The following is a 19433-nucleotide window of genomic DNA, read 5'->3' as shown; positions in this document are numbered from 1 at the left end:
CCAAGCAGGATTAGGAAAAATACAAATATGATTTAAATCATCTTCTGACTCCTTATACAAGTTTTTTTTTTACTTTAAATAGCATTTTTTTGGAACCAGTTTTAGTGTTTTTGCTTAGTATCTTTAAAACTATTAGAGATAAACAAAGACTGTAAAGAGCAACAAAAAAAAAAGCATCTACTGTTTTATGATAGGAGTTATTGTGCCTAAATCATTACTTTTTACCAACTTTCATGTTTAACCTTTTATCTTGTAACTTTTATAGACCGACAAAAAATGTATACAGCAAAAACAATAAGCAATACATGTACAAGATCTACTTACACACAAAGATGATGAATCATTCACTCCTTAAAAAGAAGTTCTTGGCATTAAATGATGATTTTTAATATCTTTTGCTGTAAAGATGTCAAATATATATTCACCAAATTGACCCGAAGTCTCAAATTTAATAAATATCAAACTAAATTCTAAATTGCAAAAGTCCCACAGTAAATAATGAATGAAATCCTAATAAGTATTAACATTGGGGAATAAATGTAATCATCTTAACCTTCTACATGACCGTAGATTGCATATAGGCTTTAAAACAAGGTATTTACTTTTAATATAGATATGAAAAAAACATATGTGATTATGGTTTCCGGTATGTAGAAAAAAATATTTACTGGACAGTAGACCTTTTCGGGCTCTTGGGAGCTTCTGGTTTTGTTTTTCATATGTGTTGATTTTTGGAAATGTTTGGTAAATGTACTTATTAAATCAAGTGTTTTTGTTAGTATGGTGCCATAATTTTCCTGTATGTTTCAACTAATCTGTATATTCCACATACTAGATGTTAGAATTACAATGTATATTGAAAGTACTCCAAAAATACTGTTTGTTAGGCAATAATTATGTTGTATGAAACATATAGGAAAATTTTGGTATGTTTAATGAATTATGTGCGTATATTGTAATTTTAACTTTTTTATATGTGAAAACATATCATGTGTTCTAGTGTGATCCTGTTGAGTGACATTTTGATAATTTTTAGCAAGTTTATATTCCTCTTTCTCTAACTCTATGGAAATTTATCCCTTTCCGAACCCATTGTATAAAAATTTTTAATCAACGTGTGGTTGCTAGTGATCTCATTAGATCATTGGATGATTTTAAGGGTCGTGACCTTTTTAGCTAACTGAATGAATGAAAATATGATAACAGGTGTTAATGAAATTGACAACTTCGTGCAATGTGAAAGGCACTCAAAGGGGATTTTTGGTTAACAAAAAAAGTAAATGTCTTTTTAATCATTAGAGAAACAGATTCTTACATAGTTACTCGTGGATTATCGGATTTATCCAATCTCGATAGTTAAATTATAAATTTTAAAGTCCTCGCCGAGGCGGCTCGGACTTTAAAATTGATAATTTAACTATCTCGATTGGATAAATTCGATAATCCACTGGTATCAATGTAAGAATCTATATTTAACTGTTCTCAATTATTAATTTATTGAGAAAAGGGAAGAATACCATCATTTAATATATAATTTCATGTATATTCACTTGTTTATAACAACAGTATATAAGACATATCCCACAGAATAAAATTTGCTGTCCACATACAATTATTAACCCTAATAAAACACTATATCACTGCAAAATTAGTTATTAAGCACTTGATCAATCATTTTTTTTACACTATAACATAGATTATACAGATATTGATAAATGTAGTTCTCTAAATTAAGAACATCAATTTATAATTGTTTAAGACCTTTTTTTATTGCAATGACAGGGCATGACAAGGGGATGGTTACTGAAATTCCGTAACTCTGTCATTCCGCAACAAGCCATTAAACGGAGTTTTTTTCTAAAGGCCTTCAGATATTGGGCTGATTTTTGGTATGTGAGTTAACCATGATGAGTTACATGTCAAGTTTAAGTTTTGTTCCACTCCGCAAATATTTGCTGAAATTACGGGCTTTGGACTTTGATAAATTATTGAAAATCACAGTTATACAGATTTTTTTTCTATACGCCTCCAGATTTTGAGTTGATTTTTGATATATGAGACTACCATCATGTTTGTGTCCACATGTGTTCATATTGAAACTGCAGATTTTTCAACTTTTTGGGACGGGGCCATTCGTGTCGCTTTAACACATCTAGTTAATATTTCATTTAAAATCAACATACAAAAAGTCACGGCATTAATAAATTAGCTGCAAATTAGTTTGTTGTTTTAGATAAAATATGTTACTGTATCTTGATCAAAGTATCTCCTGCACTGTAATCTTTTATTTGACTATTTCGTTAAAAATGTGAAAAGTTAGGTGATTTAATGTCCAAGTTGTTTTACTATATGTTAATTCTTTGATGCCCAAGCTTCACTATACTTTCAACAACTGGTCTGATCCAATAAGTTGTAAATTTAATATACTAATACATGTCGTAACAAGTTCTAGTGTTGATATTTATTATGTATAAACACACAATACTTCCACACTTGTAATGGTCACTTTCCTGAATTTTGGTTCTTTTGTGGAAGAAAAACATTTAAAAAAATTTTGTTATGTGTTTTTATTCACCAGTTCAGACTGAATAATTTGAAAATTACTTTACTTTTAATATAGTAAACTCTAGATTTCACAATAAAATCATGTTTGTGCAATTACTGGCAAAAGCATATACCTATATCAGAGAAATAGGTGTCTTATGTTAATGACTTTATAAAAGTATACAGAGAACTACATTTATTTAAGAATTATTTGTCATAGAAAACCACCGAATTAACCCTTGCCTATAACTTAGCAGTTTTACATACATTTCTTGGTAGAACATTTTTATATAGTTTTTCCATTTTTTATTTGATGAAAAATACTGTTATTTTATGGATACCTTTTGGGACATTTATTACAAATATTTGAATGGTTATTGTTAAAAGAATGAAAATGCAATTAATTTTAGATTAAGTGTATTATTGAATTTAATATATTTTTACTGTCTCACAGTTTGAAGCAGATATAAAAAAAAACATTTTGACAAAAATCACAATTATAAAATGAACTTTTGTGTGACATCGAGTAACTTGTAGTTCACCATATTCAAAAATGTAATTTCAGATAGAGAAAAAAGATGATAAACAAGCACCATACTTAGATCTGCCATGTACTAGGGATGACCTCGAAGAACAAGGCATACACAAAGACAGTAAAGTGCCTCTGTTTAGTGGACCATTCACTCTTAGTCAAAGAGATAGCTTCCAGATCAATACATTTGTTTGCTCTACAAAACTCACACATAATGGTAATGTTCTTCTCTTAGTCAAAGAGATAGCTTCTAGATAAATACATTTGTTTGCTTTACAAAACTCACACATAATTGTAAGGTTCTTCTTTTAGTCAAAGAGATAGCTTCTAGATAAATACATTTGTTTGCTCTACAAAACTCACACATAATTGTACTGTTCTTCTCTTACTCAAAGAGATAGCTTCTAGATAAATACATTTGTTTGCTCTACAAAACTCACACATAATTGTAATGTTCTTCTCTTAGTCAAAGAGATAGCTTCTAGATAAATACATTAGTTTGCTCTACAAAACTCACACATAATTGTAATGTTCTTCTCTTAGTCAAAGAGATAGCTTCTAGATAAATACATTAGTTTGCTCTACAAAACTCACACATAATTGTAATGTTCTTCTCTTAGTCAAAGAGATAGCTTCTAGATAAATACATTAGTTTGCTCTACAAAACTCACACATAATTGTAAGGTTCTTCTTTTAGTCAAAGAGATAGCTTCCAGATAAATACATTTGTTTGCTCTACAAAACTCACACATACTTGTAATGTTCTTCTCTTAGTCAAAGAGATAGCTTCTAGATAAATACATTAGTTTGCTCTACAAAACTCACACATAATTGTAATGTTCTTCTCTTAGTCAAAGAGATAGCTTCTAGATAAATACATTAGTTTGCTCTACAAAACTCACACATAATTGTAAGGTTCTTCTTTTAGTCAAAGAGATAGCTTCTAGATAAATACATTTGTTTGCTCTACAAAACTCACACATAATTGTAATGTTCTTCTCTTAGTCAAAGAGATAGCTTCTAGATAAATACATTAGTTTGCTCTACAAAACTCACACATAATTGTAATGTTCTTCTCTTAGTCAAAGAGATAGCTTCTAGATAAATACATTAGTTTGCTCTACAAAACTCACACATAATTGTAATGTTCTTCTCTTAGTCAAAGAGATAGCTTCTAGATAAATACATTTGTTTGCTCTACAAAACTCACACATACTTGTAATGTTCTTCTCTTAGTCAAAGAGATAGCTTCTAGATAAATACATTAGTTTGCTCTACAAAACTCACACATAATTGTAATGTTCTTCTCTTAGTCAAAGAGATAGCTTCTAGATAAATACATTAGTTTGCTCTACAAAACTCACACATAATTGTAAGGTTCTTCTTTTAGTCAAAGAGATAGCTTCTAGATAAATACATTTTTTTTGCTCTACAAAACTCACACATAATTGTAATGTTCTTCTCTTAGTCAAAGAGATAGCTTCTAGATAAATACATTAGTTTGCTCTACAAAACTCACACATAATTGTAATGTTCTTCTCTTAGTCAAAGAGATAGCTTCTAGATAAATACATTAGTTTGCTCTACAAAACTCACACATAATTGTAATGTTCTTCTCTTAGTCAAAGAGATAGCTTCTAGATAAATACATTAGTTTGCTCTACAAAACTCACACATAATTGTAATGTTCTTCTCTTAGTCAAAGAGATAGCTTCTAGATAAATACATTAGTTTGCTCTACAAAACTCACACATAATTGTAATGTTCTTCTCTTAGTCAAAGAGATAGCTTCTAGATAAATACATTAGTTTGCTCTACAAAACTCACACATAATTGTAAGGTTCTTCTTTTAGTCAAAGAGATAGCTTCCAGATAAATACATTTGTTTGCTCTACAAAACTCACACATACTTGTAATGTTCTTCTCTTAGTCAAAGAGATAGCTTCTAGATAAATACATTAGTTTGCTCTACAAAACTCACACATAATTGTAATGTTCTTCTCTTAGTCAAAGAGATAGCTTCTAGATAAATACATTAGTTTGCTCTACAAAACTCACACATAATTGTAAGGTTCTTCTTTTAGTCAAAGAGATAGCTTCTAGATAAATACATTTGTTTGCTCTACAAAACTCACACATAATTGTAATGTTCTTCTCTTAGTCAAAGAGATAGCTTCTAGATAAATACATTAGTTTGCTCTACAAAACTCACATAATTGTAATGTTCTTCTTTTAGTCAAAGAGATAGCTTCCAGATAAATACATTTGTTTGCTCTACAAAACTCACACATAATTGTAAGGTTCTTCTCTTAGTCAAAGAGATAGCTTCTAGATAAATACATTTGTTTGCTCTACAAAACTCACACATAATTGTAATGTTCTTCTCTTAGTCAAAGAGATAGCTTCTAGATAAATACATTAGTTTGCTCTACAAAACTCACACATAATTGTAATGTTCTTCTCTTAGTCAAAGAGATAGCTTCTAGATAAATACATTAGTTTGCTCTACAAAACTCACACATAATTGTAAGGTTCTTCTTTTAGTCAAAGAGATAGCTTCCAGATAAATACATTTGTTTGCTCTACAAAACTCACACATAATTGTAATGTTCTTCTCTTAGTCAAAGAGATAGCTTCTAGATAAATACATTAGTTTGCTCTACAAAACTCACACATAATTGTAATGTTCTTCTCTTAGTCAAAGAGATAGCTTCTAGATAAATACATTAGTTTGCTCTACAAAACTCACACATAATTGTAAGGTTCTTCTTTTAGTCAAAGAGATAGCTTCTAGATAAATACATTTGTTTGCTCTACAAAACTCACACATAATTGTAATGTTCTTCTCTTAGTCAAAGAGATAGCTTCTAGATAAATACATTAGTTTGCTCTACAAAACTCACATAATTGTAATGTTCTTCTTTTAGTCAAAGAGATAGCTTCCAGATAAATACATTTGTTTGCTCTACAAAACTCACACATAATTGTAAGGTTCTTCTCTTAGTCAAAGAGATAGCTTCTAGATAAATACATTTGTTTGCTCTACAAAACTCACACATAATGATAATGTTCTTATCATATCCTTTAAAAAGACATACTCTTGAAAATCAGAGCATTTGTTTCACTACAAAATCGACATACAATGGTGTGGAGCTTAATAAAACCAAGGAACTGAATGCAATGATATGCAGCCCCAAATCTATGTCTGTTCTCTTTTAGAAAGAGCTTCCAGATCAGTGCTTTTGTTTGTTCTGTGAAAATTGGCAAAAGTTAAATTTCTGTGTCATTTGTGGAGAGTTGTCTCATTGGCAATCATACCACATCTTCTTTTTTTATACATAATTTCAAGGTATTTTGCATAAACGAAAACGTGTTTGTGGTTGGTAGAAACGTTAATCAAAATCTGTTGGGTGGAAATATTTTTGGGGTAACAACTTTCAGAATTATATAGAATTAAAGAAATTATCTGTGGGTGGCTTAGATTATATACAAAAAACAACAAAAAAACAGGATTTTTTTTTATGGACTATTCATATCTTTTTTTGTTTGCTGTATAAACTTACTTCCGTTTTTGGGCTTAGATATCATTAAAATTATCCACTGATCCTGATTATACCATTTAAAGTTATCCAGAATTTACTATTTGCTGTTAAATATTACTGATGTCAGTATTTTTTCTATTACAGTGGATATTCTAGGGTTGTTGAAGTGGCAGGAATTATTGAATGAGTTGGATCCATCAGCACTTCGACTTCACTTAGAAAAACTGATGCATGTTGACGGAGAGGAAATAGTCAAAGTAGGAAACTTATACTAATATTTTTATTGAATAAACATCCACCTAAATTATGGTATCCTTATAATCATCAAAAAAGGAGTAAAATATTCACATACTGCTTTGTTGAAATTAAACTATACTTAATTTTTAGACAAATGTAATGTTCAGAAGTAGGAAATATGAAAAAAAACTATTTAAATCTTCCAAAGAAATAGCTGGCATAATATTTGCTTTGCATGGAACATCCAGGTCATCAGTAAACATAGTCAGTAAATGTCTAAGTACCTAAAAACAATTAACCATATCCTTGCCTTGAATGACCATAAGTGAATTAAGAAAATTCTTCCATTTATAAGAATTGAGAAAATAAATGCACTTCTTCATATATACCATATATTAATGAATTTTACTTGAATAAGTAAATAGAAATAGTCTACAAACAATTTCACATGAATCGTTGAATAATCATATTTATATGGAAAGTACTTTTTATTGACACAGTTTTCCAAAGGAATAGCTCATGTCTTGTATTTTACTAGTGGCCAGTTTTCATTGCACTTAGAATTGTTTGCAGCCAGTTTTCACTGCACTCAGAAATGCTAGCAGCCAGTTTTCGTTGCACTCAGAAATGCTAGCAGCCAGTTTTCATTGCACTCGGAAATGCTAGCAGCCAGTTTTCATTGCACTCAGAAATGCTAGCAGCCAGTTTTCATTGCACTCAGAAATGCTAGCAGCCAGTTTTCATTGCACTCAGAAATGCTAGCAGCCAGTTTTCATTGCACTCAGAAATGCTAGCAGCCAGTTTTCATTGCACTCAGAAATGCTAGCAGCCAGTTTTCAATTCCTGATGGTGTCTCAAACCATCACAACATAGCATAAACAATTATTTATTATTTTAGATTAAAACACCAAAAGCATACTTTTTATTGTATTGTAGTTTTTACAAGATCTGTTGGATTCCTTATTTAGAATATTGATAGAGAACACAATATCAGACACATATGATAGTCAAGTGTTTGAATGCTTGGTAAGTACTTTGAAACAAATTTAAACTTTTACTAGTTATTTAAAACAGAATTATCACAACGATCCTATGATATTTCATGAGTCCATCAAAGATCTGGCATCAAAGCTTATATTCATAAAGAAAATAAAAGGAAGATTTAACTTCAGAAAATCCCTGACCACTTTTGGAACATCTAAAAAGCATCTGAACATCTGCATGGAAAAAAATGAATAATGTATAAACCAGATGCCAGTATTTACTTTTTATTCTGACCATATAAATGGATTTATTATTATAAACCATTGTATGTAAAATGTTGTAGGTAGATATTTACCACATTTATTATAGAGTAGTAGGTTTAAAGCAGATACATTGTTTCCATTTAAGGTACATATAATTGGTTTGATATCAGACAGAAAGTATCACCAGTTCAGGCCAGTATTAGATGCTTACATTACCGATACCTTCAGTTTCCCTTCTGCTTACCAGTGAGTATTGTTTCAAGCAAAGTCATAGATTTTCTGTTAAAATCGTTAACAACAATTGGGAACTCTTATTGTTTTAACCCATGGCATATACACCAAATGTCAAAAGAAAAAAATGAAATTATCAGTCAGATAGGTCTTTTCTTTAGATTATGCTTGTACAGTAGATGTGTAATTTACTTCAGAATAAGTTAACATGACCACCAAAAAATTGTTTTAGTACAGGTAGAGGGTTTCCAAATTACTCCCCCTTTTCACAATTATTTGCCCATCAATATTTTAATGCAATTTAAGTATTTATTATGAAATTTCCAATTCTTCATGCTTTAGTACAAATTTTAGCTTTTAATTAGTAGCATGTGTAAGATAACAAAATCATCTTATAATCTTCTAATAGGAGCAATCAATAAACACTTAAGTTTTTGTAATTCTGACAGCTGCTGGTCTTTTCTTACAATGTCAGTTGTTTGTCTTACCCTTCATTCTAATTTCAGTACACAATTGTATTTATTTTTTTTTTTATTAATTATGATCTTAACCAACTGTATTTCACATCTGTTTACAGAAAGCTAACAACATTACTCAGAGAATATGTAGATAGAGCAACAGAAGTTAATCAGAAGTATCTGGTCAAGGCCATGAAGTCATTGGAATATCTGTTTAAATTTATAGTCAAGTCAAGGAGCTTATTTAATTTGTAAGTTCATTTGTAAAGTGTCTGTACATAATAAGTAGATAAGATATGTTTCTTGCTGGCAGTGTTTATTTATATTTAAAAAAAATTAATTGTAGTGTTTGTAAAAGGAAATAGAATAGATATGTTTCTTACTGCTAGCATTTATGTGAGGTGATTTTTTAAAACCTTGGAATTATGTACATTTATGAAGTTTCAGACAATCCAAAATGTCATAACTTTAATAAATAAGCTGAAATTTAATATGGTTTTTTTTTACCGTATCTATTCAAAGTATCATTTCTAACCATGTTTAGGTTACAATCTTATATATTCAAGAGTATTTTCTGCCTAAACCAGTTTGAAAGAAATTTGTTTTTGTTTGTAGATTGGAGGAGGGTAAAGGGAAAGTGGCCTTTGAACAAACAATGAAACATTTACTTCATGCAATAAGTGGTATGATGTTACACACCAGTGATAACACACTACTAGCTCAGGTAATTATAAAAAAATACACAAATTAACACAACACAGCTAAGATATTTACCCACCAGTGATAACACACTACTAGCTCAGGTAATTATAGAAAAAAATGCACAAATTAACACAACACAGCACTAAGATATTTACATACAAGTGATAACACACTGTTACCTCAAATTAATACATATGTTATAGCACAGGTGGTTATTACACATCAGTCACAACACACTGCTTATTTAGGTTATTTTTCAGACCAGTCATAACACACTGCTAACTTAGGTGTTTATTTCACACAAGACATAACACATAGTCAGCTAAGAAAACTACACACAAGCCATACTTCAATAATATAGTACTGTGTTAAATATGATGATTATTTCTTAGTGATAATTCACAATCTTCCAACGAGTGAATTTTCAAAGGAGTAAATTTTAACAAAATATTTTCCTCTGTAACTAATGGGCCAAGTTCATTATAAATAGAGATAATTGTAAGAAGCAAGAATGTTCAGTAATGTAAGATCTACAAACATATCACCATCACCAAAACACAATTTTGTCATTAATCCATCTGTGTCCTTTGTTTAATATTCACATAGACCAAGGTGAGCGACACATGCTCTTTAGAGCCTCTAGTCTTTTTTACCCCTAAAATATACAGAGGATTATTACATTTAGTTTTGAACCAGAACAATTACACACACCTTAAACACACGTTGCTGATACATAAACTGTTTTGAATGTAAGTTTTATTGATTGTTTATTTTAGGGTTCAGCATTGAAGTACATGTGTTCAGCAATAAAGGATATTGCTCAGGTGTTTGATTTAGTAGAACTTAGGTAAGTTTGTTGATAAGATGATGATCATTTACAAGCAAGTTTTGGTCAGCATATTATGCCACCATTTTTACTGACAAAATTATGCAGAAGTTATGCCCCTTCAACATTTTTTATGCCCCACCTACGATAGTAGAGCGGCATTATGTTTTCTGGTCTGTGCGTCCGTTCTTTGGACGGTTGTTCGTTCGTCCATCCATCCGTCTGTCCTGCTTCAGGTTAAAGTTTTTGGTCAAGGTAGTTTTTGATGAAGTTGAAGTCCAATGGACTTCAAACTTAGTACACATGTTCCCTATGATATGATCTTTCTAATATTAATGCCAAATTAGAGTTTTTATCCCAATTTCATGGTCCACTGAACATAGAAAATGATAGTGTGAGTGGGGCATTCGTGTACTGAGGACACATTCTTGTTTACTGGAATTTTTATCTATAATTGGTCCTGTGTAGATGGTTATGTAATCATTTTAATTCAGAATTTATTTTCTGTGAGTTATTGCCTTTGTTTGTTGGTTTGCAATATGTATTTCAACATGAGAATTCTCATAAAAAATGGACTAGAGATACCCAAAACATGGCTCAAAACACAGGTAAAGTGAACGAGTTGGGATATACATAAAAGCCACAATCAAAGTTATTGTATTCTTCATGCATTTATACCTCTATTTTCTTTTGTTTTCAGTCGTTTAATGGTTGAGTTTATAAATAATGTGCCAAAAGAAAGATTAACAAAACAGAAGTTGAAGTGTATAGATGACCTTGTACATAGTGATTTATTTAAATATCCAGGTCAGTATCACTGTTGTCTTTGTTATTATTCAATTGGTTCATGAAAACATTGATCATTATATGCCTTATGGTAATAGTAAAACCCAAACTGTCATGCTCATAGGTTTTTAAAGCAGACACACATTTGAAATGTAGATGGATTGTTTCTCCTTACTTGAGAAATTGTATTACATTATGAATTTTACAGAGGTGTCTTTTATCCTAATGGGAAAAACACATACATAAATGTCTTTGAAGGTAAACAATGGTATGCCTTACCAACACATCCGACCATTTGAGAATTGTATTGAACTTTTTTATTTTTTTTTATTTAATATCTAAATTATCCTCATCATATTGCCATTCATTTATCTCTTATTTATTTTTATCAATTTGTTACTTAATAATATCACTTAAGGTCTTGATATCTCTAATTTATAATATGATTTATTTACAGAATGTCGTAGAATTCTACTTTCCATGATTCTCTCTCACACCAAGTCACTGATGGAAGAAAAAAAGGAGGAATTGGAGGACTGTATACTGGTACTTAGTGATATCATGGATGTCATGTATAGTAAAGATTTTGTAAGTTTTATACTGATACTTATTGATATCATGGATGTCATGTATAGTAAAGATTTTGTAAGTTTTATACTGATACTTATTGATATCATGGATGTCATATATAGTAAAGATTTTGTAAGTTGCATTTGTTAACAATTAAATTTCATAAATTTGTATTCATTCATTCAAATTTGAGGTGACCTTGGTGGACTAGTGGTCTAAGCAGTCCAACTACTGTATCACAAGCCTGTCAACATTAGTGCATGTAACTTCAATCTTATTTACCTAATTTTCTGGTCTATGGACAACGGTTCTCAAATCAATCAATCCATTCAAATATTATACTAAAGACACCCTGCAAATATATGACTAGACTACAAGAAATATAAGATGAAAGCTATATAATGGGGTGGTGTATTGACTGAAAGAACACTACTTAAATGTATTGAAATATAGGCAAAATGAAAATAAAAATCAATTTACAGTTAGCTACCAAGCTACGACTCAAACATTTTTTTTGTGTTTTTTTCTTCTCCAGAATTTGTATCAACACTTATCAACAAACTTACTTTAATAAGAAAACCATGTGTGTGCTTTATTTGTCATTTTTAAAGGTGCAAAATGGATTGCAACATATAAAACCTCTGCTATACATGTTCATGCTGTATGCTTCATGTATGATAAATTGTATATTTCAGGGTTCTCATGAGGAGGACATAGAAGAAATTATTAGAATGAATTTAAGAACTATCATTCAGGCAGCCATCATTTTGGAGAGAAAATCCAAAGTAGCAGTAAGTTTTTTTAACACAGGAAAATTTCAACATGTGAATCTCTGGGTCTTTTTCATATCAAACCATCATATTGTTAGTGGAGAGAAAAATAAAAAGAATAGCATTAATTGGTTTTTAAATATTTCTTAAATTATTTTAAATTTTTTTCTTGTTATAAGCAATATTCTTGTAATTAGAAAAGATAATTTATTTTAACCCAATTATGATGTATCAAAAGAAATCTTCATCCAAATTCTGTAACAAATTTGAAGAATCTATGTTTCTTTTGAATAGGAAGAAAAATGCAAATTTCTAGGTTATTTGCAAATCATTTGTATAATATATAACTTTCTTTCAATCTAAAAGAAGGTAATGTAGTTTGTATTTAATAATATTGACTATAGAAATCATTTCATTTTTAGTCCTCAGCTGTGTTATATTGCAGGGTAATACATGTATTCCATATCACATCAGGCCAAGTTAGATAAATGTTCAGTTCCTCAGGCATTAAATAAGTTTCATTTGTTTTCAAGGATTGAGAAAAAAAACAGATTTTAGTGAAATTTTTATGTCATGGTTTTTGTCAAAATCTATCCAAACTAATAAAATGCAACTTTGATGTAAAAATGGTTTCTCACAAATAATAATGAATCCACAGTACCTCATAAATTTCAGGGATATTGACAAAACAAATGGGAATATATTAATGGGTTTTAGGCTTCCTCATCTATTAAATATGTTGACCTGAGAATCTGAATGTTTATTATGCAAGGCCATAGCTGTTTCATGTAGTCAACACCATTAGTAGTTACTGTGCATGTCTCTATGTTCATTCGACTTGTAGTATTCTATTCATGTACATCTCTTGATTATTACTTAAATGCACTTTTTTTCTTATATCAGTTTCTGATATCATTTTCAGACACAAACTATGACAAAGGAAGAATTTAAAATCTTTGTATATTTATCAAAAATATATCTGCATTTCTCATAATATTGTTTTAGTAGATAATGATTTTTGAGAGAAAACACACTATTTTCTTCTGTTTCATTTAAACATGTACATGTATCTCTGTGTATTTATTGTTATTCTTCATTAGAAAGAACATACATATCAACTCATGCATTTAAATTACACATTCTACATGCAGCATATTAACTTCATCCATAATTATGTTAATCATTGCAGAAAGGAAGTTTGTTCACAGCATGTTATATTACGTTAATTTGTGTTTCATTGCAATTGGTAACAATATGTACTAATTGTACTAGAGAATTTATTCTTGCAAGTTTTTATCTAGTTAAATATGATGAAGTGAAAAAAATATAAAAAAAACTTGAATATGTTTGATGGTACCCAATCTAGAGTATAAAGATGTAGTATAATTATTTTTTGTTAGAACACAGTATCTTAATCTAAGTACATATTTTAAAGAAACGAAGTTGATTTTACACAATAGTTGTTGAATTCAATCCTACCATACAAGCTGAAAGTCAAAATCCTGAAAGTCAGATGAACAAATCTGACTGTTGTGAACATAATGAAAGAAAGTTTATATTTGATGCTCATAAACCAAGCTTCGAATGAACTTTCACAAAAAGTTGTTCGACAAGTTTAAAAACCTATATAAAATCTACTTTTGTTTACATTAGAAATTTATTCTATGAACATGTACCAAATGTCTGAGAGGATTCTCTAAGCTTATAAACCAGGCAGATCTGAATAGCTTTATTTAATATCAGCTAACATGTTTTATTGTAGTTACTGTAGACATTAATCCATTTAATATCAAAAGACAAAAACAATTATAATAGCTTTATAACATCAGTCTGCTCTAAATCTCCAAAAAGCTTTAGTAGTATTGCAGTTTATTATTTACCACCTTAAGAAATCATGGCATGAAACTTATTTTTTTTTCAGACAAGTTGTGTTGCTGTGTTATTAAGTGTTTTAAGACAAATGACAGATAGACATTATAAAATGTATATGGAAGAGTTTTCATACACGATAGACTTACGTGATTTCCTAATGGAAATATTAATATTATTCCGAGTTCTGGTGGAAAATACAGTGTTTCCTTCAGATTGGGTAGAGATGATCATGTTACAGAATAGGTATGTTGGGGTAACATCAGTTCTTTATTGGAAAACATCATTTCTTTTTTGGGTAACATCAGTTATTTATTGGCGAAACACCAGTTTATTGTTTGGGAAACAAATATATCTGTCACACTTAATGCTAGATAATGAACACTACATATTTCTTCAGCAGCTTGAAATGAGTTGAACATGTTAGTGATTTGACATCTGTCAGATGCCAACTTCCAGTTTTCTGTATTTTGAATGACATTTAGGGATATGAATGCGTTCTTTTTTGAGCCATTATAAATTGAAGCACATATCTAAACTTCACTTGTTCTTCAGACTTTAATAAGGGCTTTGCTTAAGACTTGTATAACTGTATTAGAAATCACGATTGAATCATACAAATAGAAAGTTGAGAATACCAAATCACCTCTTTACCTTGCACCAGATTGTACTGTAATAATGGAATATGAGAGTTATTATCAATTTGTTCCATCAATTCGAAAATACATCATTTTGATGAATGTGAAGAAAAAATTATAAAAATGCATGCACATGTGACATCAGAAGTTTTTATTATTATTACAACATAAAATATTTTCTATTTTGCAGCATAATACTACGTGCCTTAAGATTTTTTGCTCACACAATTCATGAAAAGTTTTCAACAGATTTTGAGGAACAGGTACGTCCAACATTTTATAAATAATTGATTAATGACAAGAAGGCTTCAATATGATAAATCCTATTGTGAATTCAATCTTTTAAAATATATTTCTGTCAAATTTGTTTGTTTTACCTACAAGGGTGGACCAGTTTTTAAAAATTTCTTAAATAAAAATATATTGTAAAAGGTGAAAGAAAACTTAGGCAAAACATCTTTTGAGAATAAAATTTTCTTGATTTGTAATTTTTTGAAAATCTCTTATAATTATTTACTAAAATATCAATTAATAGTTGTAAATATTTGTAAGTTTTATATTGTAATAAAATCAATGGCAATCTTTCTGTATTGGCCATCTGTGGTGAAATCAATATCAGTCAATGTTGTACATTCTTTATCAAAACCCAACAGAAACCAAAATAAATGAAAATACTACATGGCTTTTTCCTCATCACACATCATCAACAGACACAATCCTGAGAGCTCTGCTCAATGGAATGTATTGGTTGAAGGTTGATACAGCATATGATATTGATAAAGCCAGATTGTTGAAGGCTGGACAGTGACCTATAGTTGTTAATTTCTGTGTCATTTGGTCTCTTGTGGAGAGTTGTCCCATTGGCAATAATACCACATGTTCTTTTTTATTGCCATATTCTCAAACAAATGATAGTGTGATATTGAAAATGGCATATTATAATCTCTATGCATATAATGATTTCTGACATGCTATGTAGTTCGTTTTGTATTCCATCAATGTTTTCCCCCAATATTTCTTAATGATGTCTATAAACTCGCTCATTTTGTTCTTTCAGTTATGGAACTGTTTCTTTCATTGTGCAATATCATTCCTCACACAGAGAGCATTACAGTTAGAAATGTTCACACCATCAAAAAGAACCAAAATTATATCACGGTAAGTTCAAATCCTTGAAGAGAGTAACACCTTTTTATTTAAGCCTGCAGAAATCATTGCAGTTTTTCATGTTACACTTGTAAGTGACCTGATAAACATTATTTTTTAAAAGGGCTTGGCATTTTAAAGAATAGATTTTCTTAAGATTGGAACTTGACAAGCAAAATCAATGAGAAAACAACCCTACAAAAGGAAAAAACAGAATACAAAAAGTTTTGACATCCAGTTTGGCCATGTACAACAATATTTGTGCTTCTTAACTGATATTTTCTTATTATTATAAAATCATGTACTGTGGGAGCTAATTTAAAAAAAAATTGGGACCAATTTTCATTTATATCCAGTTTTGACAATTCTGCCTACAAGTTTGTATGTTGTTTATACTTCTCAGTCAGAAATTAGTCTACCTATGACTATCGAAATCCACAAAAACTAGTTCCCCACCCATAATAATTAATCCACAATCACAATCCGTACTATTTTATGATATATATATCAAATGGCAAAAATGTTTTTCTGATCCATTTTTCTCCCTCTTTTTATAGCTACAAAGATATGAGAAGAGAGGCTGGGTTTGAAATTAGACACATGTGGTTTCATTTAGGTAAGTATTGTAAAGCATTACATATTAGGAAGTGGTCCATGAGTCAAACACATATAATACAGAACAGTGAAATGCTAAAAGAAACAAATACTGTGGATTCATTATTATTCGTTGGATACCAATTTTCATGGATTTCGTGGGTACAGGTGAACCACGAAATCAAATGTTCAACGAAATGTATATTTTTAATAGGCTTGTATACAGAAAAGGTCAAAACCACGAAATCAAATATCCATGAATATGCAAGTTTTCAACCATCCACGAAAATTGATACCCACGAAAATAAATGAATCCACAGTATAAACATTTAAAAAATTCAATCAATTTCTATTTTCTCTCAATTGAACAATGATACTATTACATGTAGTAGTCATCTGTAAAGGTTTTTAGCTTGAAAGAGACATTACTTATTTTATAATCAGAAGTTCTGTAGTAAAGTATTCATCTATTTTTTTTTATGTCAATCAAGAACAAATGCATTGGGTCAGATAAAGGTATTGTTTTGGTTTTTGACGGATTTATGGGCAATGGGACATATTCATTGGAGTAGGATGAATAGTAATCTATAGATGTCATTTTTGTTGAACTTTTGTTTTGTGATTACTGTTGACCCAATATCTCCCTTCATTTATAATAACTGAAAAACTTATTATATTTTTAGGACAAAATAAACAATATTTTATACCTGATTTGGTAGGACCAATTCTGGAAATGACATTTATTCCATATATACCATTATTCATTAACTGACAATTTATTTTATTTTTTAGGACAAAATAAACAATATTTTATACCTGCATTGGTAGGACCAATACTTGAAATGACATTAATTCCAGAACAAGGTAAGTAATGTATTTATTGTATCTGTATTCATTATCATTTCTACTTATCAAAGACCAGGATAACAGTTTTTAATAACAAACTGCATGTCAAAATGCAAGATTTTTATTGGTTTATATGAGGTGGATAATTAACTTTATCAAATTGCTTATATTATATTTCCTTTCACAAGCTTCAGATATGCTTGATCAGTTGTACGCCTTATTCAATACAAATAGTTGTTAAATACAAGAAGTCATTATTTATTACTTTTAATTTAAATTTTTAAAGACTATAGTAGTTGTAAACTATGTATAATAGATTTTTAACAACACATATCTGAAAGGTCGACAGAGAGCATGTTGTTACCCCTTAAAAAAATCATGTCAACCTTGGCTTGGTATTATATATAGCAGTTTGATATTCTATAAATTTTGATAAGTCTTGACAATTCCATTTGAATGAAGTTGTATTAATCATTGATAGTTTGCCTTAAGTTAAGATATGTCTAAATTTTCACAAAAAAGTCGGCAAGGGCACTTTATATGTGTTTTGTTTATATTACAGAATTACGAAAGGCTACCATACCAATATTCTTTGACATGATGTCCTTTGAATTCAATGAGATTGATTCTACAACTGGAAAAATCAAAGGAAACTTTTCTCAGGTACTTTTATGTGAATTGATAAGAAATAAACTTGCTGCAGCTTGAAATATTTGTCACTGTAAAACACAGACACACAAATTTCTTATTTTAATGAACCAAGTGATTTCAGTACCTTCCTGAAAGAAAAATGATAGCTGATTAAAAGAATAATAAAAAACTATTAAAAAAAATTATACTGCATTGGATAACAAGCTCTTTAAGATAAACCTTTAAAATATAGATTTACATAATATTGAATTAATATAATTTTAGTAAAGGGTGCAATTTGGTTTGGTAATCAAGCAAATGGTATTGGACAAAGCGATACATTCAGTTTGAGTGTAGAACTTATTTCACTTGTGTTTTTGTTGCAATTGCATGCATTTAATCTTGTGTAAATGCAGGTAATGAAGATGAATAGCCCATTTGCCTACTAATGACACTTTATTTGATGGATTTATATGTTATAAAAATCAGATGGGCAGTTGGCCTTCATAATATTTTGAATATTCCAAATAACATTTGATGTCTATATTTAAACAGGTTGAAAATGAGTTAATTATGAAACTGGATGCTTTAGTAGAAGGTGGATGTGGGGATGAAGAATACAAAGAAATGATATATGTCATGTAAATACTTATTTTATTAATCTGTGGTTAAAAGAATCTAAAATTATTTTGCTTTTGTAAACTTCTGTAAGTACACTTTGACATCAGGCTTCTCAAGTTAGACAAAGTGAAGAAAAGTAAAAGATGAAAAATTTATGAAAATAAATAAGAAACAAACAAATAATTTTACTGTCCATGTATAATGTGTTAGGTATTGTTAATATAAAAAGGAAGATGTGGTATGATTGCCAATGAGACAATAATCCACAAAAGACCAAAATGACACAAACATTAACAACTATAGGTCACCATACAGCCTTCAACAATGAGCAAAGCCCATATAGCATAGTAAGCTATAAAAGGCCCCGATAAGACAATGTAAAACAATTCAAACGAGAAAACTAACGGCCTTATTTATGTAAAAAAATGAACAAAAAACAAATATGTAACACATAAACAAACGACAACCACTGAATTACAGGCTCCTGACTTGGGACAAGCACATACATAAATAATGTGGCGGGGTTAAACATGTTAGCAGGATCCCAACCCTCCCCCTAACCTGGGACAGTGGTATAACAGTACAACATAAGAACGAACTATAAAAATCAGTTGAAAAAGGCTTAAATCATCAAATAGACAAAA

The 19433-nt window shown here is 29.8% G+C and overlaps 1 protein-coding gene across 9 annotated transcripts in view; it reads left to right on the top strand.

Moving 5' to 3' along the window:
• The window catches only part of LOC134715609 (dedicator of cytokinesis protein 1-like), a 78508-nt gene that overhangs the window by 32098 nt on the left and 26977 nt on the right, over positions 1–19433 (top strand). For 7 of the 9 annotated variants that reach the window (XR_010106776.1, XR_010106773.1, XR_010106777.1 and 4 more), the window contains 18 exons: positions 3110–3293; positions 6763–6875; positions 7792–7881; positions 8248–8348; positions 8911–9042; positions 9407–9515; positions 10270–10340; positions 11020–11126; positions 11563–11693; positions 12371–12466; positions 12868–12891; positions 14367–14560; positions 15143–15215; positions 16010–16110; positions 16656–16714; positions 17485–17556; positions 18101–18201; positions 18724–18809. Coding sequence is in view for 1 of the 9 variants with exons in the window: in XM_063577902.1 (XP_063433972.1) it covers positions 3110–3293; positions 6763–6875; positions 7792–7881; positions 8248–8348; positions 8911–9042; positions 9407–9515; positions 10270–10340; positions 11020–11126; positions 11563–11693; positions 12371–12466; positions 12868–12891; positions 14367–14560; positions 15143–15215; positions 16010–16110; positions 16656–16714; positions 17485–17556; positions 18101–18201; positions 18724–18809 (1844 nt within the window). In the remaining 8 variants the exon portion in view is untranslated. The remainder of the gene's footprint in view (positions 1–3109; positions 3294–6762; positions 6876–7791; positions 7882–8247; positions 8349–8910; positions 9043–9406; positions 9516–10269; positions 10341–11019; positions 11127–11562; positions 11694–12370; positions 12467–12867; positions 12892–14366; positions 14561–15142; positions 15216–16009; positions 16111–16655; positions 16715–17484; positions 17557–18100; positions 18202–18723; positions 18810–19433) is intronic. The other 2 variants (XR_010106778.1, XR_010106774.1) reach the window with 1 other exon arrangement.

The sequence above is a fragment of the Mytilus trossulus genome, chromosome 4, assembly GCF_036588685.1.
Source record: "Mytilus trossulus isolate FHL-02 chromosome 4, PNRI_Mtr1.1.1.hap1, whole genome shotgun sequence".
Classification (NCBI taxonomy): domain Eukaryota; kingdom Metazoa; phylum Mollusca; class Bivalvia; order Mytilida; family Mytilidae; genus Mytilus; species Mytilus trossulus.
This window is presented reverse-complemented; position numbering and strand designations above follow the sequence as displayed.